At 41.0% G+C, this 21,733-nt stretch overlaps 1 protein-coding gene and 2 non-coding genes across 3 annotated transcripts in view; all 3 read left to right on the top strand.

Moving 5' to 3' along the window:
• The window catches only part of eif3s10 (eukaryotic translation initiation factor 3, subunit 10 (theta)), a 39,870-nt gene that overhangs the window by 3,769 nt on the left and 14,368 nt on the right, over positions 1-21,733 (top strand). The window contains exons 2-9 of the mRNA XM_078565181.1: positions 6,505-6,695; positions 8,920-9,056; positions 11,186-11,349; positions 12,367-12,566; positions 15,586-15,794; positions 17,477-17,648; positions 19,063-19,167; positions 20,060-20,158. Coding sequence (XP_078421307.1) covers positions 6,505-6,695; positions 8,920-9,056; positions 11,186-11,349; positions 12,367-12,566; positions 15,586-15,794; positions 17,477-17,648; positions 19,063-19,167; positions 20,060-20,158 — 1,277 coding nt within the window. The remainder of the gene's footprint in view (positions 1-6,504; positions 6,696-8,919; positions 9,057-11,185; positions 11,350-12,366; positions 12,567-15,585; positions 15,795-17,476; positions 17,649-19,062; positions 19,168-20,059; positions 20,159-21,733) is intronic.
• On the top strand, positions 18,209-18,345 carry LOC144695117 (small nucleolar RNA SNORA19). Its single transcript, XR_013579878.1, has one exon. It is a non-coding gene; the product is annotated as a small nucleolar RNA SNORA19 (small nucleolar RNA).
• LOC144695118 (small nucleolar RNA SNORA19) lies at positions 19,677-19,809 on the top strand. The gene has a single exon (XR_013579879.1). It is a non-coding gene; the product is annotated as a small nucleolar RNA SNORA19 (small nucleolar RNA).

A 21,733-nucleotide genomic window follows, 5' to 3' on the forward strand; every position in this document is an offset into this window, starting at 1 on the left:
TCCCTTCCTTGACCTCTCTGTCTCAATTTCTGGTGATAGACTGTCCACCAATATCCATTACAAGCCTACCGACTCCCACAGCTACCTCGACTACAGCTCCTCACACCCTGCTTCCTGTAAGGACTCCATCCCATTCTCTCAGTTCCTTTGCCTCCGTCGCATCTGTTCTGATGATGCTACCTTCAAAAACAGTTCCTCTGACATGTCCTCCTCCTTCCTTAACCGAGGTTTTCCACCCACGGTCGTTGACAGGGCCCTCAACCGTGTCCGGCCCATCTCCCGCGCATCCGCCCTCACACCTTCTCCTCCCTCCCAGAAACATGATAGGGTTCCCCTTGTCCTCACTTATCACCCCACCAGCCTCCCCATTCAAAGGATCATCCTCCGCCATTTCCGCCAACTCCAGCATGATGCCACCACCAAACACATCTTCCCTTCACCCCCCTGGTGGCATTCCGTAAGGATCGTTCCTTCCGGGACACCCTGGTCCACTCCTCCATCACCCCCTACTCCTCAACCCCCACCTATGGCACCTCCCCATGCCCACGCAGAAGATGCAACACCTGCCCCTTCACTTCCTCTCTCCTCGCCGTCCAAGGGCCCAAACACTCCTTTCAAGTGAAGCAGCATTTCACTTGCATTTCCCCTAACTTAGTCTACTGCATTCGTTGCTCCCAATGCGGTCTCCTCTACATTGGAGAGACCAAACGCAAACTGGGCGGTTGCTTTGCAGAACACCTGCGGTCTGTCCGCAAGAAAGACCCAAACCTCCCTGTCGCTTGGCATTTTAACACTCCACCCTGCTCTCTTGCCCACGTGTCTGTCCTTGGCTTGCTGCATTGTTCCAGTGAAGCCCAACGCAAACTGGAGGAACAGCACCTCATCTTCCGACTAGGCACTTTACAGCCTTCAGGACTGAATGTTGAATTCAACAACTTTAGATCTTAAACTCCCTCCCCCAACCCCACCCCCTTTCCGTTTCTTCCCCCTCCCTTTTGTTATTTCCAATAATTTATATAGATTTTTCTTTTCCCACCTATTCCCATTATTTTTAAATCTGTAACTGTAATACCCTGTCAGTCTTTCCACCCCACCCCCACTAGAGTTGTACCTTGAGTGTCCTGCCATCCATTCTTAATTAGCACATTTTCTTAGATAATATCACCACCTTCAACACCTCTTTGTCCTTTTGTCGGTGACATCTTTTGACTATCTGCTCCTATCACTGCTTGCTTATCCCTACAACCACCCTCCCCCCAACTTCTCTCTCTCTCTCCCCACCACCTTAAACCAGCTTATATTTCACCCCTCTCCTAACTTTACTCAGTTCTGCTGAAGGGTCATGAGGACTCGAAACGTCAACTCTTCTCTTCTCTGCCGATGCTGCCAGACCTGCTGAGTTTTTCCAGGTAATTCTGTTTTTGTTTTGGATTTCCAGCATCCGCAGTAGTTTTTTGTTTTTAAATCCTAATATTTACTGAATGCTGAAACTCAAGTATGACAGAGCAAAATGATTTGGGTGTCAGGGTATACAAAACAACCCTAAAAGTAATCAAAACTGTTAATATTTTAGCCTCTGAAGATATGGTGGCAAACTGCCAGAATGATATTGGAGCTTAAAGGTTGCATAAATTTGCTTGAGTTTAGATGGTTAAGGGTTGATCTAATTGATGTTTAAAATAAGGGACCTGATAGGCTCGCTGCAAGGAAACTATTTTTCCTGGTGGGAAGAATCCAGAACAAGGACTCAACCTTCAAATTAGAGCAAGGCTGCTAAGGAGCGAAGTCAGGAAGCACGTTTTCCACTTAGCAGTGGAAACCTGGAATACTGCACAAGACTGGATATTTGGTTGGTTGATATTTACAAGACTCAGATTGATAAATTTTGTTAATCATGAATGGGTAAATGAAGGTCAATCACAATGGAGTTGGTGGAACCATATAGGAGCGTGGGGGATCACTGCTGTCCAGTAAATCTTAGTCTTGGGTTTGAGATCCTGGTCCTCAAATGTTCTTTTCCTCAGTTGGCCGAAGGTTGATTTAGCATATTGGGGGCAATGATGAATTTTATCATCTATGTCCACCTTCGTCAAGAGGAGGCTTCCAAGATACAGAAAATGGTCCATATTTTCCAGTATCTCTTTGTAAATCTTAATTAATGGTGGGAGGTGTTTTATTGGTCGGAAAAGGACCTTAGTTTTCTGGGTGTTTAGTGAAAAGCTCATTTTCTCATCTGCTTTGGAGAATGAATTGTCAGTAACCTGGAGCTCAGTTTCTGAGTGAGTGCACACAAGCGTCATCTGCATACTGAAACTCTGGCTGAGGTTGTAGTGGTTTTGGATTGAAGGTGGCGTAGGTAGAAGTTTACCATTTGTGTAGATTAACTCTATGCCTGTGGGTGCTTTACTGGAGGTAGTATGCAGTATTGCAGTGAGGAAAATAGCGAAAATATTTGGTACAATGACACAGCCTTGTTTGACCCCATTTTCCACTGAGGTAGGGTCTATAGTGCTTATGTTGGTGAGGTTCATGGTTTCTGAGTCATCATAGAATGGGCAGAGGATAGTGACAAATTTAAGGGCAGCCAAATTTGAAGAGGATTATCTGTAAGCCTTCACTGTTGACCGAGTCCAAGGCTTTTTTGAGGCTGAAAGAGGCCATTTACAGCAGTTGGTACTGTACGTTGCATTTTTCTTGTGTTCCCTGTTTACTGGGCAGCAGTGATCCCTGCACTCTTATATGCTTTGTAGACTTGGACAACCTGTAGCAGGCACCTCAAAACACAGGAAAAGTAGCAGCAGCAATGCCTTTGTAAGATCCTCCAAATCTAGCGGCAATAAAGCAGTCCAACAACAGCATCCTTTCCCAAGCCAACTTACCCGGCATCAAGGCACTGATCACTCAGCCAGCTCCACTGGGCAGAATGTTTGTCTGTCTCACACCTGACTCCCGAAGCAGTTGCTCTACTCGGAACTTGGTCATGGCAGAAGACTCCCAAGAGGACAGCGGAAATATTTTGGGGCTATCCTCAAAGCATTCCTGAAGAGATCTCACATACCAGCTGACTCTCATGGGAGACCCTGACTTGTGACTGATCAAAATGAATAAGGTTCATTCGGGAAGGCACCAAACATATAGCGAGACTTTATCGGGAATGTGCAGAGGCGAAGACAAGATGTCGGAGGGAGAGCACAAACCTTCCAACAACTCGCCTACCCAACCCTTCTAACACTACCTGCCCCACATGTGGCGGAGTTGCAGACTGTGCATTGGACTTATCAGACATCTCAGAACACGTCGAACCAGAGTGGAAACAGGTAATCCTCGCATCCAAGGGACTGCCTAAGAAGTTGATTGGCAGAACAGTCTTGAGGTGCAAAATGGCCTGCTCCTGTACCAATATACATTCAAATTTTGTTGGAGAAAATCACTAAATATTTTTCATAAAGCTGAGGCATTAGAAATCCTACTAATAAATAACATGATACAGATAATGAATTGGCCTCAAGCACAGAACAGAAATGTGACAAATTGTTTAACCTATGCTACTTTTGACTTATGTTCTTCACTCCTTACACTGATCATTCCACATGATTTTTGCCCATTCGGCTTTTCCTTCCTCTTCACCTCACCGCCACTCCCACCAGCCCAAAATTAACATGGTGGTGACAAGTTATGATCAATGATCACCAATGTCAGTCTTGTTCTGCTCCTTGGCCAAGAGGACATTATTCTGAGTGCCAGCACACTGATTGGATGTCGTCACAGGCAAACAATCCAGTGTTCAGCTGATGACCTTGTGAACTTTCCAACAAGTTTATTTATATATCATGGACCTACCGACAATAATATCTTTATCGCATGAAAACACCAAGCCCCTGAGTTGATTATTGATTTAGTGTATGCATGTTGTGTATCATTCTCTTGCAGAAAACCAGCCTTTCTGTATCATCTGGAAGTGTTTGCTTATTGGGAGGGAAGCAGCTACTCTTTCATTGTTTACCACACCTCTAGCCAAGCTGTTCCAGTACAGCTACAACACAGGCAACTACCCGGCTATTGGGAAATTACCCAAGTATGTCCTGTACACAAAAAGCAGGACAAATCCAACCCGGCCAATTACCGACCCATCAGTCTACTCTCGATCATCAGTAAAGTAATGGAAGGGGTCTTCAACAGTGCGATCAAGCTGCACTTGCTTTGCAATAACCTGCTCGCTGAAGCCCAGTTTGGGTTCTGCCAGGGCCAGTCATCTCCTGGCCTCATTACAACCTTAGCTCAAACATGGACAAAAGAGCTGAACTTCCATGATGAGGTGAAAGTGACTGTCCTTGACATCAAGGCCGCATTTGACCGAGTGTGGCATCAAGGAGCCCTAGCAAAACTGGAGCCAATGCGAATTGGGGGGAAAACTCTCCACTGGTTGGAGTCATACTTAGCACAAAGGAAGATGGTTGTGGTTGTTGGAGGTCATTCATCTCAGCTCCAGGACATCACTGCAGGAGTTCCTCAGGGCAGAGTCCTCAACCCAACCATCTTCAGCTGCTTCATCAATGACCTTCCATCATAAGGCCAGAAGTGTGGATGTTCACTGATGATTGCACAACGTTCACCATTCGCAACGACTCAGACACTGAAGCTGTCCGTGTCCAAATGCAGCAAGACCTGGACAACACCCAGGCTTGGGCTGACAAGTGGCAGGTAACATTCGTGCCATATAAATGCCAGGCAATGACCATCTGGACTAGCCATATAAATACTGTGGCTACAAGAGCAGGTCAGAGGCTAGGAATCCTGTGGCGAGTAACTCACCACCTGACTCCAAAGCCTGTCTACCATCTACAAACCACAAGTCAGGAGTGTGATGGAATACTCCCCACTTGCCTGGATGTGCATAGCTCCAACAACACTCAAGAGCTTGACACCATCCAAGACACAGCAGCCCGCTTGATTGGCACGACATCCACAAACATTCACTCCTTCCACCACCGAAGCACAGCAGCAGCAGTGTGTACCATCTACAAGATGCACTGCAGGAATTCACCAAGGCCCCTTAGCACCTTCCAAACCCATGACCGCTACCATCTGGAAGGACAAGGGCAGCAGATAGATGGGAACACCACCGGGATGTTCCCCTCCAAGTCACTAACCACTCTAACTTGGAAATATTTCACTGTTCCTTCACTGTCGCTGGGTCAAAATCCTGGAACTCCCTCCCTAACAGCACCGTGGATGTACCTACACCACGTGGACTGCAGCGGTTCAAGAGGGCAGCTCACCACCACCTTCTCGAGGCCAACTAGGATGGGCAATAAAGCTAGCCCAGCCAGCGAAGCCCACATCCCATGAATGAATTTTTAAAAAATGTTCGATTCTTGGTGCGTATTTTGGTACCCACCTGATGCAGTGAGCTTTTAGCATTTTAACAGCTTCAGAAGCATACAATTAACAGTAACACAACATTCACTGTGAGCTAGTGTGACCAAAAGTTTGGTAGAAGAGGTGGGTTTTAAGGAGAGTCTTTAAGGAGAATGGGAGGAATTTAGAGAATTTGAGCATGGTGCCTGAAGGAATGTTCACCAATGGTGGAGTGAAGGGGGCTACCAGGAAGTCAGAGTTGAAGCAACTGAGAAGCTGGGATGGATGGAAAGTTGGCTAAGAGAACATTTTAATGTTAGAATCTGGAGGTAACAAATGCATGAATGAGGATTTCTGCTGCATATGGGCTGAGTCAGAGGTGGCAGGTGGTGGTCTTTATGAAGATATGGAGTCCCAGCATGGCTCAGTTAGGATGCTGAGGCTGTGAACAGTGAATCAACTTCAAACAATGACTGGAAAGAGTATGAAATTGAAAGCAAGGTTATGCAGTTTGTGGATGGGGGCCAAAGACACTGGTGCTACCACCCTTAAGCCGAGTTCCAATCAAAGCCTGGGTGTCACTGCATTGGTCCAAAATAAAGCCGTGATAGCAGAGTCTTATTCGTAATTGAATGGACATTCCAGAGAGCTGCTGACAGCGATGCTGATGAATTTATTCGTAGAGTCTAAGGGGGAGGTTGGAATGAACAAGGTAGAGTGGTTGGTGAGTTTTACCACAGCGGGTCTGCTGGGCAGCAACCTCTGGAGGAGAATGTGGCTTTCAGGATTTCTGATTGCAAGGAGATAGCGATGTGCTAACGTCATTGGTTTCTTTAAGATGCATAGAGGGTAGCAATATATTGGAAATGAGGCCAGGTTATTTCAGTGGGAAAAGGGCTTCATTTCACTACAGGCAGTTTATACAATTGCTTACGGCCTGCTTGGGAAAATACTGATCTTTTTGTTCGAGTAAAATCCGATAGTTGAAGCCATCCACATGTTGTATTAAAGTCAGAATGCGAAGGTTCTGTTGCCTTTCATGAATGCTTGGTTACATTGAGCTGTTTAAAATCGGTAATGTTTTTCTGCCAAATTTGCAGTTTGGGAATCCTTCTAATTATTAATAATGTGCCTGTTTAATTGCAGAGTTTTTGGAGGTTGGCAAGAAGCAACCTGCTCTTGATGTGTTGTACGATGTTATTAAAAGCAAAAAGCATCGAACATGGCAGAAAATACACGAGCCTATTATGCTCAAATACCTAGAGCTATGTGTGGATCTTCGTAAAAGCCACCTAGCAAAGGAAGGATTGTATCAGTACAAGAATATCTGCCAGCAGGTATGTTGAACTTCTAGAATGCCATGCATGCACATTGAGTTACTATTTTCTGGCAAAGGCCATGCTGATGTAATGAGAATTGTTAATCCAGTCCCTACCAAGTTTTATTTTTTGATGTTTCTGAAGCTTGCAAGCTGGCATTCAGCAAGTAGCATTTTTAGAGGGCATTTGTTATTTAAAAATATAATATATGTAATCAAAACCTAATCAAGCTCTGAAGAAGGGTCATAAGGACTCGAAATGTCAACCCTGTTTCTTTATCCACACATGCTGTCAGACCTGAGTTTTTCTAGCATTTTCTGTTTTTGTTTCAGATTTCCAGCATCCGCAGTATTTTGCTTTTACCTTAATCAAAATGCTTTTGTGATTTTTATCCTTTTGATGCGCATATTTTTTCTGTGCCTGGCTTGTCCTTTTCTCTCATACGCTTTTCAATTAAAAAAAAAAAATGGTGGTAGGAAGATAGCCTTTCGTGTGAGCAGGAATATAACTCTCACTACCTCAGCTAATATCTGTTTAATGCACAGAAATATCCCAAGATGCTTAAGGGCAGTAAAATTGGATGCAAAGTAGGAGTTAGGAGGAGTAAATTGAAGAAGTGGATTCTAAGGGAAAATGGAGCAAGGGTTGGGGGAGGGCTTTTTGGCTGTAATGGAGTAGAATGTGGTGGACAGAGAGAAGTCTAGAGATGAGGGGAGATAGGCAAGGCATTAAGGGAATCTCTAGTTATGGGTTTTTTTCTTGAAATCCACACGATGTTTAGCCAGTGGGAAAGTTTGTAAGGACATGAGCAAAAGGTGAAAATAGTAGGCTTGTGTGCTGTTTCTGGATAAGCTTGATTGTATTAATTGAAGTGCAGAAGATCCGATAGCAGACTTTTGGAGAAATCAAACTATCAGTCATGGTGGAGTTTCAATGACAGTGATGTATGATAAGTCCAAAGGCAAACGTGGATAACTTTTCTGGTAGCTAGGGTATAGGGTTTAAAACTGAGCTCTTGATATACTGGGTTACCCAAGGTTACCTGGTGTCTGGCTCAGTCTTAATATTTGACTAGGAAAGGGAAAAGGCTGGATGTGAAGTTTACTCTCTCCTCTTTCTTCTCCCTACTCCCCAAACATACAACTATTATTTGTTTTTTTTAACAAGGAAATTCTTGATCTGATTCTATCTGTCATTGGATTACATGGACTCCATGGAGTTTCACAGCTGATCATTGGCTCCAGGATCTGCCAGTAAGCACTGAAAGGAACTGAGCTTGGTTACTTAAGTGTTTGGTGCTTTTTGTGAGGAATCTTGATCAAAAACTTCAGAATAGGTTCATTATTTACAGATGAAATGTCAACCTGTGTTACCTATCTACTTGGTTTGCTCAAGTTCAAAAGTAGTTGGTTATTACAAACTTATTTCAGTGGCTCCTGTAAGAAGTCTGAGTGTTTGATTCCAACTATCCAATATCCACTTTATGCTTTTGTATAACTATCATACTCCTTTATGACCCTGAACTGTATATCCATATATTTTGCATGTATACATGTCCATCTCGAAAAGTGAACCAAGCCTGCACTTTTGTTGAAACTAGGTCTGGTGCAAATCGTTAGGCTGTTTTTATATCTCACAAGAGTTGTACTGAACGATAATACAATTTAGCTTATTTTATATTATACAAAGGTACATGCTGCAATTCTCCACACTAGACGTGTGTTGCTTGATTCGAACAACATAATTTCTGACTAATTCTCTCCTGCACTCCAGCCATTAACTGCCTCACTGCATGCTTTTTATATGGAAATCTTGACTGCCTTTCAGACTTTTGGTTGATCTCTGGTCATCTGCCTGGGCTTTTGTATTTTACCTCTTGCTCTTTGCAGTTGAGGGAGAAGCCCACTACACCCCCTGCCAACCACCAACCAGTAACTTGCCAATGCAATGGGTGTGATCATTTATTGATTACAGAAATAAGCTAACAAGCACTTCAGTACCCACATTTCATGGGGAAAACGGCAACAGCCCTTACATTTTTAAACTTGTGTGAATACGCTTTGCATTAAAGAAACATTTAAAGCAAACTCTTCTACTTAAGTCTATCCTTGAATAAATAATGAAAATATCCTTAAATATGACACTGAAGTACTTCCTGATTGGTCAGTTTTGCGGTAGATGAGTTTGGCTTTGTTTCTATTGGAATACATTATGTTGCCTTTTTTGATTTGCATTTTTACAGGTAAATATCAAGTCGTTGGAGGATGTGGTTAGGGCTTACCTTAAGTTAGCTGAAGAAAAGACTGAAGCTGCTAAAGGAGAGTCTCAGCAGATGGTACTTGATATTGAAGACTTGGACAATATTCAAACTCCAGAAAGGTAAGCTGTCATCAAGGGATTTGGTTCCAGTGTCTTGTATATTTGGAGTCTGAAAGAATTAGAATGTCATAATTTTCTATGTGCAGATCTTAAAGGTAAATTGGGTGGTATACTGTTAACAGAAGGAGTTTACCATGTAATATATATGTATTAATCTGTCATGGTGGTGTTTTTAAATTGTCTATCATTTTAAGGCAGAAAGTAGTAAATAAAGACAGCCATCCTGTGGTCATTTTAATTTTTTGTTTGATCAGGAAACATGGAAATTTGAATGTGCTGGTCAGCTTGGAAGTGCACGTATTTAAGATTATTTCATATGTCAGTGTAATTTCTGAACTGTACTGTAAATTGTAAAGTTTCTTGATCACATAACAGTTAAACAGTGAATGGTCTGAGGCCCTGATCACTTAAAAGTTAGATTTTTGTGGCCTTAAGTCCCAACAAAATAATGCATTGTGTGTTGGTTGGTATAACAGATCACAAGTGGTTCAGTAATATATCAAAAACTGTAGATCTGTTTGCACAGCTGCATTGTTTCAGTACATAGTTATTTTACTAATTGTTTTTGAACATATGAAAAATAGTACATCTCACAAACACCAGGCATCCATTGCATTGCTTGTATTGTACTCCAGTGCCATGTTTTTGTTACAGATGTGAAATGATCATAATATTGCTGGATATTTCTAACCTGCTTGAAGCTGACCAGTTAATCACTGATTTGAGTTTCTGTTTAGAATTAGACTTTGTAACTTTGGGGACATGACTTTACTGTGCCAGAATAATGTATTATACATTGGTTACAGCACGGAGGCCATTCAGCTCGCTGAATCTGTGCCTGCTCTCTGCCAGAACAGTTTAGCTAATCCCACTCTCTGTCCCTTTCTCCTTAACCCTGAAATTTTCTCTCCAGGTACTTATTTAATTCCCGTTTGACGGTCAGAATTGAGTTCGCCTGCATCATCCCTTCAGACAGTGCATTCCAGATCATGTCACATGATATGTGATAAATTACATGACGCAATACTTTTTCCTTCTTCTGAGCCTGACTACATCTTTAATGCTGATGAAACTGACCAATTTTGTTGTACAAGCTGGTAAAACCAATCAGTGCATGAGGGGAAAAAAGAATGCTGTTAACAATTGGTAATTGAAAAAAATGATTTTTTTTTGGTGTTATTACTTTCCCTGTAAATGTTTGAGAGGCAACAAATACAATGGATAATTTGTGCTATTTTTGTGGCGCGATTATATTCTTTTGACTGCGAGGCTAAAGAATCACACTTATAGCTTGTCTGAAATGCTGGCATTTAAAAATAGAACTTCCTCCAACTCTCAGCTTAAATTCTGCTATCAGATAAAGTCACTGTGTCTGACATTGTCAAGGATCCCATGCAGCCATTGGTGGCAAATTCTGAAGCAGTTAACTTTTTTGAGGACATAAGCTTTCTCTTGCTGCCAGCAGTCACGAGGTTTGAATCCAAGTCAGTGAGAAGGAAGTCCAGATGTGTGGATTACTGATGCTGTGGGAGAATGCTGTTGATGTGCGAATGAGGAAGAAGCCCAAGTGAACAGGCAGAAGAACCAGTCCCTACTGAAATCTAATTTTGTGCAATTGCTGAGAAAATGACTAAAATGATTATTAAGCCAGATATCCTGATGGTACTGTTGTCTGTACAAAGTACTTGTGGTAAAATATATTATTGGCAGGAAACAAATCTCAGTATTTTACAGAATGACTGAACTTTGTATTCAGCTTGTACAGCACTCCAGCATTGAATCACAGGCAAGACATAAATTGCTCTGACGTTTTGTGGCATTTTGTGTTTTCTCTAGTGTTTTACTATGCTGTTTCTATAAAATTATTTAATTCTGGGTAGGTTGGTGTGGAAGAGGGTTTTAGCTAAAGTGATCTGGAATTGCATGAGTAGGCTGTATAGTAGCTTCCACAATGCAAGTTCATTTGGTTTTCCTGTATTAAACCACCCATTTTTGACTTTTTTGAGCTGCCACAGTACCACCACCTTCTGTACCATCAAATGTCATTGAAGTTGCACAGAAGTTTTTGGATTGGATAAGCTTATTGGACAGAAAAATGTATTTAAGCTTTTTATGTTGAATATTTACAGTGTGCTGCTTAGTGCTGTTAGTGGTGAGGATACCCAAGATCGTACGGATCGTCTGCTGCTAACTCCATGGGTTAAATTTCTTTGGGAGTCCTACAGGCAATGTTTGGACCTATTGCGTAACAACTCTAAAGTGGAGCGCCTTTATCATGACATTGCTCAACAAGGTAGAGTTTCTTTTGGTGGAGTTGATTTTCTGTCTAACCTGTTCCAGGTCCCTATGTCCACCTCCCCCTTTCCTTTAACTATCTTCTTAAATGTTAACATGATCTCTGCTTCAATTGCAAATTGCTATAGTGCTTTCTACAGACTCCCAAACTCATTGTGTAAGCCTGTTGTGATATTTGCCCTAAATCTTGAGCATTTGTCTATATTCCCTCATTGTAAATTCCTCAGCCATTGTATAATTTTTATCTACCCTGCCTAATCCCATTTATAGTGTAAAACCCAAAACTGCAGAGAGCATTCTAACTGTGGTCTTAATAAAGTTGTATATTTAAAGTCACCATAACATTTGGGGTTTGATATTTTACATCCCCTTCTATTGATTTATTTTATTTCCATCGGTTTGAAATGGTTTTTATGTTAACCATTACATCCAAATTTTGCCAAAATATGCTATCCAATTCGCCACTTTTCAGCCATTCCAGCATTTTATCAATATCCCATTGCAACTTTCTTTTAATCTTCAGAATGATTTATTATGCCTCCTGTTTTAGTATTGTCTAAATTTGGATACCATTTCCTGTTGCTCAGTATACAAATTGTTGATGTACGTAGTGAGCGGAAGCAGTAGTTGGACATCACCACCCCCTTCCAATCACTGAGAAAGTGCCCTTAACTCCTCTTTTTCCTCCCTTCTAACCTAAGAGGTTGGAAAAGGATGCTATGACCAAAGGTGTAGCCAACTTGTTAATTAAATAGTGTTAGTGAAATGTGATCAAAACTTTCCTTTAACAATTTTCTTTGCCACCACGGTGGTAAATTTGGTATTTTTGTCTTGTTCTTGATTCTCTGAAGGATTCTACAGTTGGATAGATCCTTAAGAACACCTGTCCCCTTTCACATTTGTGGGCATCTCTTAATGCTAATATTTTTGTTCAGCCATTGTTGAAATGTAATCTGCTGCATTTGGTGCTGGAAAATTACTTCGACATTATCAACTCCATTTGTCCTTTTTGCAGCTTTTAAGTTCTGCTTGCAGTATACTCGTAAGGCTGAATTTCGCAAGTTATGTGACAACTTGCGGATGCACTTGGGACAGATCCAGCGTCACCATAACCAAAGCACAGCAATCAACCTTAATAATCCTGAGAGCCAATCCATGCATCTGGAGACTCGCCTTGTACAACTAGATAGTGCAATTAGTATGGAGCTTTGGCAGGTAACACTTGAGCTTTATTAAGTACCATTGAATTGTCCATAATGAATTAGTTGCAAAAGGCATAGCTTATAAACTTGCTGCTTGGAATAAAACAGTACCATTAAGGGCTATTCAGATTCCTGTTAATATGTTGGGCCCTGTGATAATAAAGGGAGTCAGATTGAACTTTCATCAAACGAACAGACAGGCTCATTCTCTACTTAACTGATATGTCTTGCATCCATGAAGCATTACAGAATGAACATATAGCTACACAAAGGACATTGCAGATAACCATTAAACCGTTGTTGATTGTCGTAAAAACCCACCTGGTTCCCTAATGTCCTTTAGGGAAGGAAATCTTCTGTCCTTAACTGATCTGGCCTACATGTGACTCCAGACCCACAGCAATGTGGTTGACTCTTAATGCCTCTGAAATGGTCTAGCAAGCCACTCAATTGTTTCAAGCAGCTAAAACGTCTCAGCTTCGGCCTAGGCACCGGAAATGACAACAGCAAACTCAGCCCTGTCGACCCTGCAGTCTCACAGACTAGTCAAGCAACAGCCTGACCTAGTCATGCACTCAGAATCGTACCTTATAGACAATGTTCCAGACACCAACATCACCACCTCTGGGTATGCCCTGTCCCACGGCAGGACAGACCCAGCAGAGGTGGTGGCACAATGGTATACAGTCGGGAGGAAGTTGCCCTGGGAGTCCTCAATATCAACTCCGGATCCCATCAAGTGTCATGGCACCAGGTCAGCCATGGGCAAGGAAACCACCTGCTGATTACCACGTAGTGCCCTACCTCAGCTGATGAATCAGTACCCCTCCATGTTGAACACAGCTTGGAGGAAGCACTGAGGGTATCAGCGGCGCAGAATGTACTCTGGGTAGGGGACTTCAATGTCCATCACCAAGAGTGGCTCGGTAGCACCACTACTGACCGAGCTGGTCAAGTCTTTAAAAACATAGCTGCTAGACTGGGTCTGCAGCAGGTGGTGAGAGAACCAACAAGAGGGAAAAACATACTTGACCTCATCCTCACCAATCTGCCTGCCGCAGATGCCATGATCTGTCCATGACAGTATCGGTAGGCATGACCTCCACACACTCCTTGTGGAGACAAAGTCCCAGCTTCACATTGAGAAATACCTGCCATCATGTTGCGTGGCAAACCATTGTGGTAAATGGGATAGATTTTGAGCAGATCTAGCTACTCAAGACTGGGCATCCACGAGGTCTGTGGGTCATCAGCAGCAGCAGAATTGTACTCAGCCACAACTTGTAACCTCATGGCCCACATATCCCACACTCTTCATTGAACCAGGTTTGATGGTAATGGTAGAGTGCAGGAGGGCATGCCAGAAGCAGCACCAGGCATACCTAAAAATTGAGGTCTCAACCTGGTGAAGCTATAACACAGGACTACTTGCATGCCAAACAGCATAAGCAGCAAGTGATAGAGAGAACCAACCGATTCCACAACCAACAGACCAGATCTAAGCTCTGCAGTCCTGCTACATGCAGCCGTGATTGGTGGTGAACAATTAAACAACTCACTGGAGGAAGAGGGTGCACAAATATCCCCATCCTCTGTGGTGGGGGAGCCCAGCACGTCAGTGCAAAAGATAAGGCTGAAGCATTTGCAACAATCTTCAGCCAGAAATGCCGAGTGGATAGTCCATCTCGGCCACCTACGGAGGTCCCCAGCATCACAGATGCCAGTTTTCAGCCAATTCAATTCACTCCACATGGTATCAAGAAACAGCTGAAGGCACTGGATACTGCAAAGCCTACAGGCCCTGACAATATTCCGGCAATAGTACTGAAGACTCGTGCTCCAGAACTTGCCACGCTACAGTACAGCTACAACACTGGCATCTACCCAGCAATGTGGAAAATAGCCAGGTATGCCCTGTACAAACAAAGCAGGACAAACCCGGCCAATTACAGCCCCATCAGTCTACTATCTACCTATGCCACGTGGACTGTCACGTTTCAAAAAGGCAGCTTACCATCACCTCCTTAAGGGCAACTAGCGATGGTCACTAAATGCTGTCCTAGCCAGTGAGGCCCACATCCCTTGAATGAATAATAAAGGAAAAAAACGCTTGTAGCATTAAAATGACTGGTGAGGTGTAGTTGGTATACTAATGTGTTCTACACCATAGAGTGGCAAGTTAGTGGGTTCTAGTTTCCACATGAGGCTGTGAGCTCTTGATCTTGAGATCCTGATATCAGGGTGCTTCCCATTATTGGAGTGAGATGAATAATATGATGACTGAATTCAGGTCAGTCACACCTTTGACTGGGTGGTAGTTGCAGCCAATTTATATAAAACTCCTGATGAGGTTAGTCAGTCGATCTTGCAGTCATAACATGCATTGGTCTGCTTTCTAAACTGCTTATAGTTAGTCTGAATAAAGTGCTCATGATTTGAACAGAGTACATGTTGACACATGGACAACAACTGACCACATTATGGCCTGTGCTCACCAATGCAGAGTGCATTTAAACTTACAGGCACTGGCTGCATTGAGGCTCCAAAGGTAAAATGCCTGGATTACAGCCTTCTAAACTGCTGCTTGCAAGAGATCTAAAGGGATGATTCAATGCCAAGATTAAAAAAACTGCTGACACGTTAGCCTTATTGATCAGTCATGTTGAAACTAGTTTCAATGTCCATTTAAGATCAATTTATTTGTTGCTGACCTTAGTTTTCAGGAATTGTCTGTTGTATGGGCACATGTAATAAATGGAGCAAACTTTAGATCTAATTTCCAGTTCCAACAACAGGACAGATCCAAAATGAGGTTGTCAAATGTGCCTAGCAGGGAGGTAGATCAAGTACACTTGATTGAGATGTGGACTAGAATGATATCTCCCAATTGAATCCATTAGCTTTTTTTATAACGACCAAGCAACCTGCTCATAAAAATATTCAACTGTGAGAGAATTAAAATTTTCTTTAAATATCTGGATTAATGAGGATTCTGGTACAATGTTTGTTTATAAAACATGTTTATTTTATAGGAAGCTTTCAAGGCAGTAGAAGACATTCATGGGCTGTTCTCTTTGTCCAAGAAGCCTCCCAAGCCCCAGCTGATGGCTAACTACTATAATAAAGTTTCCACAGTATTCTGGAAATCAGGAAATGCTCTGTTTCATGCATCCACTCTTCACCGGCTATACCATTTGTCCAGAGAGATGAGAAAGAACCTTTCTCAAGAAGAGATGCAGAGGTGCAAAAATATTTAACTGCATAACTAGTGATGAACACTGAAGTGTTTTAGATTATAATAAAGCACTAGGGAGAAGATGCATACTGATTGGTGGAACGCAGCATTAAAATGATCTGGTGAGGTGTAGTTGGTATACTAATGTGCTCTACACCATAGAATGGCAAGTAGTGAGTTCCAGTTTCCCCATGAGGCTGTGAGCTCTTGATCTTGAGATCCTGACATCAAGTTGCTTCCCATTATTGGAGTGAGGTGAATAATATCATGACTGAATTCAGGCCAGTCACACCTTTGTGTGGTAGTTGCAGATGAGACTACCTGTTCAGGTGTTTTGAAGGCAAAATTATGTAGATATCATTGGAGACAATGACAAAGGAAAATACTATGGATGTTAGAAATGGGAAAACAAAAACAAGAGGTGCTGGAAATGAGAAAACAAGAGATGCTGTAGGTCAGGCATTAGAGTTAATGTTTCAGGTCAATGATCTTTTGTCAGAGCTAGAAAAGGCTAGAGGTATAAAAGGTTTTAAGCAAGTCTGGGAAGGTGGAGAACAAAAGCGAAGGCATTATGTGGTGGGAGACAGGAGACATTAATTGGCAGAAGGAGATGAAGGTGGGACAAGGAAAAGAAATAAAGATGGCCTTATGGGAGGTAAGCACCACCAATAGTTGCCATCTAAAAAGGGAAAAAACTGGGGTCAGAGGTTACGATCTGAAATAGTTGAACTTAATACTGAGTCTGGAACGTGGTAATAGTGCTTAATCGCAAGTTGAGATGCTGTTCCTTGCACTGAGTTTCATTGCAACTATATAGGAGCCTGAGGATAGGAGTGGAGTGGTGAATTAAAATGTAAAGCAGTTTAATTCTCCGGAGAGAGGAAAGGGAAATTTTAAAATACTGTTTAACTTTTCTTTGTTTTTATGTAATTTATTGTTTAAAATCCAGTCCTTGAAAAATTCTTTTTGGCAGAATAAATGCAGGTTAGAATACATTTAATAGTATCAATTGATGAGGTAATTGCTGCCTAATTTGGATTGTAAGATAACAGGTCTAATAGTATCTCACACAAACAAAAAATGCTGGAAAACCTCAGCAGGTCTGACAGTATCTGTGGAGAGAAAGACACTGTTAACGTTTCGAGTCCGTATGACTCTTCAGACTCGAAATGTTAACTCTGTCTTTCTCTCCACAGATACTGTCAGACCTGCTGAGTTTTTCCAGCATTTTTTGTTTTTGTTTCAGATTTCCAGCATCCGCAGTATTTTGCCTAGGTCTAATAGTATGCACAGTTTCCAATTTGATTTTTTTATACTTGTAAGAAATAAGTGTTGTTCATTGCACTAATGGTGTTTTATCAATTTGCTATTTATTTCTTCAAAAATGCAGGCTAGCCCCTATTTGTGATACAAAACTAGAGTATGCTGAATGTCAACCCTGTTGCTTTTTAGGATGGTAACTGCATTGCATATGTGGGTAAAACCATTTATGCTGAAATGTTCTGTAGTCACAACATGTAGTTTCCCCGTGCACTGAATTTGTAGTTAAAATCCTTTTTTTTAAAAAAAAATTACTGCTAGCCATTAATAATGTGTTTCAACAGTCACATTAAATGCATTTTTTTAATATTGTAGTGAGGGCGATATTCTCTGGTTTCATGCAATCATTTGGTTTACTATATTCACAGGATGTCTACCAGAGTGCTCTTGGCTACTCTATCAATTCCTATTACTCCTGAAAGGACAGACATTGCCCGATTGCTTGACATGGATGGTATTATCGTTGAGAAGCACCGACGACTGGCTACGCTGTTGGGATTACAGGCACCTCCAACTAGACAAAGCCTAATTAATGACATGGTATGATTTTTAGCATGCACAGATTGTTAACCCACTGAGCAAACCTTAATTTTTACAATTTGTTTTTTCTTCGTTGGTTCTCAGAATATGACACTGGCAAGGCCAGCATTTATTGCCCCAATGGTGTGGCATATATAGATAGACCAGATGAAGTAAAGACTGTAGGTTTCCCTCCCTAAAGGATGTCAGTAAATCAGCTAGGTTTTTGAGAAAATCCAGCAGCTTTCTGATTTTTTTTTTTTAGCCAGGCTTTTTTTTTTCCAGATCTTTTTAATTGAAGTTAAATTCTCGAACTACCATGGTAGGGTTTAACTTGCATTCTATGGGTTACTAGTCCAGTAAAATAACCATTACACTACTATACTGGGGTGCATTGTTCCAATGTAAAAGATTTGGTAATTGTAGGGCTGTCCTTTTGAAGAACACATTTTTATGTAATGGTAGAAATTCTTCCATTATCCAGAGTGCTGGTTTTTTTTTGAAGAAGCTTTTTCATTCGAACTGCAATAAGTATGTTAATGTGCAGTTTTGCTACTGACAGAATAGAATGAATTGTAATAAGGCATGTTTCATTATCTCATTTTCAATCTTAAGTGAGAATTGTGAAATTTCTTGCATGCCAGAATAAGAGTTGAAGGTTAATTAGCAGCGTGACCGATTCAGCCGTAGCACTGCTGCCAGTCACCTTCAGACAAGATGGATCATACAGGGAATTTTAGTTGTTTGTAAAACGAAGCAAGCCAGCTATGTTAAAATTCCAAATGATGATGTCATTGATGGATTAAATAATGGTCTCTATAGTAAATTCTTTCCATGAATTAAATTACATCTTTAAGACAATGTGTTATATTGAATTGTTTTCTGATTTAGCATTGGCAAAGTATTTGTGTATACCTCGCAGAAAAACCTATCATAAATTGAGTGCAGTGGATATGTAAGACTGTCTCCTAACAATTCATTCCATTAATTGCTGACCAGAATTTTGATTATCTTTTTCACAGAATCCAATTTTGTGACAAATGTTTAAGCAGTACTGGTAGCTCAGTATTTTGCAGGGATCTGTTGAAAATCTTCAGGTTTGATATATTACATATGGCTAATCAAAACTCTGTGCGACTTAAAAAAATCAGATTAAGCCTCGATTATCACAGTTAAATGTGGTGTTTTTAGATTCTTGGTATAATGAAGTCCTTCAATGTCTATCTGGTATGGTACATCTTAACATTAAAGTGGAAATATGAGAAATTTGATCAATTGAAGAAATTGCTCCATCAAGCCTGAAGTTTCAGCGGATTTTTCCCTTTTATTAATCGACTTTGTAGATAAATTGTTTAGAGACTGCTCAGTGGTGCTATTGAGAATGATAATTTCTGTCTCCTTTCTGAGCCTACTTTCTTTTTTCAAAAACAAACAGGTCCGTTTCAATGTAATGCAGTATGCTGTGCCTGAAGTGAAGGGTGTGTATAATTGGTTAGAAATGGAGTTTCACCCGCTCAAGCTTTGTGGGCGTGTTACTAAGGTAACAATCTACATTTAGCTTCCATATTCTGTATTTGAACTGCTTCGCAGGGATAAGCTGAAAGTCTGTGATGTGCTGTTTGTATTACGATGCTCCAATTTAAAGCTATTCTAGGGTTTAGAAGGTTGCGGGTGATCTAATCAAGGTAACACAGATAAAGAAATGATACAGGGTAGATGCAAATAAACAGTTTTCTTTGGTGGGCAAATTCAGAACAAGGCTGAGGCTTCGATTTTCGGAGTGAAATCCAGAAGCATTTTTGTCTCCCAAAAGGGCGATAGAAATCTGGAACTCTCTTCCTCAAAATACTGCCAATGTTTGGGTCAATTGAAATCCTCAAGATGGAGATCAAGATTTTTATTGGTAAGGGTATTAAAGGATATGGAACAAAGACAGGTAAATGAAATTCAGGTATAATTTAATAAAATGGTGCAACAGATATGAGGGGGGAGTGACCTACTCCTCCTATCTTCCTGTTTTTATCCTGTAATTTTCTGTAATGTTGCTGTTGGCACCTTTCATTGTCTTGTTCTCTGTTCTTGTGAGATCAGTGATATTTCTAATGTGCCAGAGTAAAACTGGAGGTTAATTAGCAGATGGTATAACTAGTTAACCATAGCTGCCAGTCCCCTCCATACATTTGGATTAGTACAGTCTCAAGTTTTGTTTCCCATGTTGCAATGAGGCAACATCCTTCTGCGTGTTTGGGTCACGTACAAATTTCCTTGTTAAGTGCCTGCTAAGAATCGGTCAGCCCTTTATTGTTGGGAATTCCATCAAATTGTATACTTTGTTTCAGTAAATGTATTATGTACACCAGCCAAATTATACATCTTCAAATAATTAGAGTTGACATCATGTAAACCATAATTTTGCCCTTCTTATTCTCAAGGTTCTCAATTGGGTCCGAGATCAGTCAGAAAAAGAACCTGACCTTCAGCATTATGTGCCTCATTTGCAGAATAACACCATCCTTCGACTCCTTCAACAGGTGTGTTCATATTTCAGTAGAACGTTTTAAAATTCAGTTCATCTTTAAATAGTCTAATGCCTGAAGTTCAGAAATAACTGGTGTGTGATGCTGTCATTTTAAAAATGGTTATTCCTGCCACCTTGGACATTCTGCTATGTTGCTGCTGTTCAGTTTGTGCCTTATGTCTCTCTCAAGAACCCTGTATGTATTTTTATGTTGCACCTATTCTCATCTGTTTGCCTTGCATTCAAGAACCCTTAATCAAGATTTACATCAGTAGCATGCAACTCCAAGGAACTGGATGTATGCTGCAGTGCTAGAATATTGCAATTTCTAAGAGTCAGATCCAGAGGTCGAAATGTCGATCAGATCATTTTATATTCACAATTGAATTTGATACTCGTCCATCTATTTTCTTTTTTTAACGGCCAGCTTTGACAGTATTTTAAAAGCTGGTAAACATTACCTTCAGAGAACAGTGAGCATATTTATAATCTTTTGTGAAATATCAGCATTTTCTCTTTTGGATGTATTTTTCACTGTCTTGTTTTCTGTCTTGAACAGGTTTCTGATGTGCTAGGGCAAAACTGATGGTTAATTAGCAAAGTGACTGAACAAATAGCCTTTATTGTCAATCTCTCTTTGTGCAGAAATGTATGAATTGAACAAGGCTGCATTATTTCAAATTAACCTCTCCAATTTTATTGTGACACCAAGCATTTATAGGAAAACTTGCCATATTGGGTTTTTCACACTTCATAAGTCTCTGCCACTTTAGAATTTGAGGTTATTTTGTATTATTTTTACTATTTGCATGCCTTGTACTGTTTGGGAGTACTCATTAATGGACACTAATAAAGCTAGATGTAAGCGATGATCATATCCCAAGAAGTAATACAAGAAAAAATACTAAATTATAAAATGCATATTTTTATTCACAGGATGTGGGCATTGCTGGCAAGATCAGCATTTACTCCCATCCCTAATTACCCTTGAGAAGATGGTGGTGAACCAACTTCTTGAACTGCTGCAATATGTGTGATTATAGGTACTCCACTGGTGAAATTAGTTAGGGAATTCCAGGATTTTGGCCCAGTGACAATGAAGGAATGGATACTGTGTCACTGAGAGGGGAACTTGCTGCCATCCTCTTTCTGGGCAATAGAGGTCTGATTTTACTGTGCATACTGTAATCATGGTGTGATGGATTGAATGCTTGAAATGTATTCTCATTTGGCATTTTTGTTGGTGCAAAATTCTTAAGTTTTGGGCCTGGCTTTGATATTTTCTCAGGAACCGTGGTGCTAGCCAATTCTGCAAGTGATCTAAACTTGCATCCTAAAATTATTCCAGCATCAGTTCAAATTTGTTCTGATGTTTTAGCTTTCAGCCCCTGGAAGAAAACTAATGGTATATGCTTAAATGCACATTAGCAAGTGGTGTGGACATGAAGTACCTAGTTAGTTTAGACTGAAGCACAAATTCAATGACCACAACCAGTTAAAGCCTGGAGGCATAAATATGCATCAGGCCTCTGAAAAGCATGCAAGTAAAGCTTTTGATATAACCCCTGATTCATTTTATACCACTTTT

The sequence above is a fragment of the Cetorhinus maximus genome, chromosome 20 (assembly GCF_964194155.1).
Source record: "Cetorhinus maximus chromosome 20, sCetMax3.hap1.1, whole genome shotgun sequence".
Taxonomy (NCBI): Eukaryota; Metazoa; Chordata; class Chondrichthyes; order Lamniformes; family Cetorhinidae; genus Cetorhinus; species Cetorhinus maximus.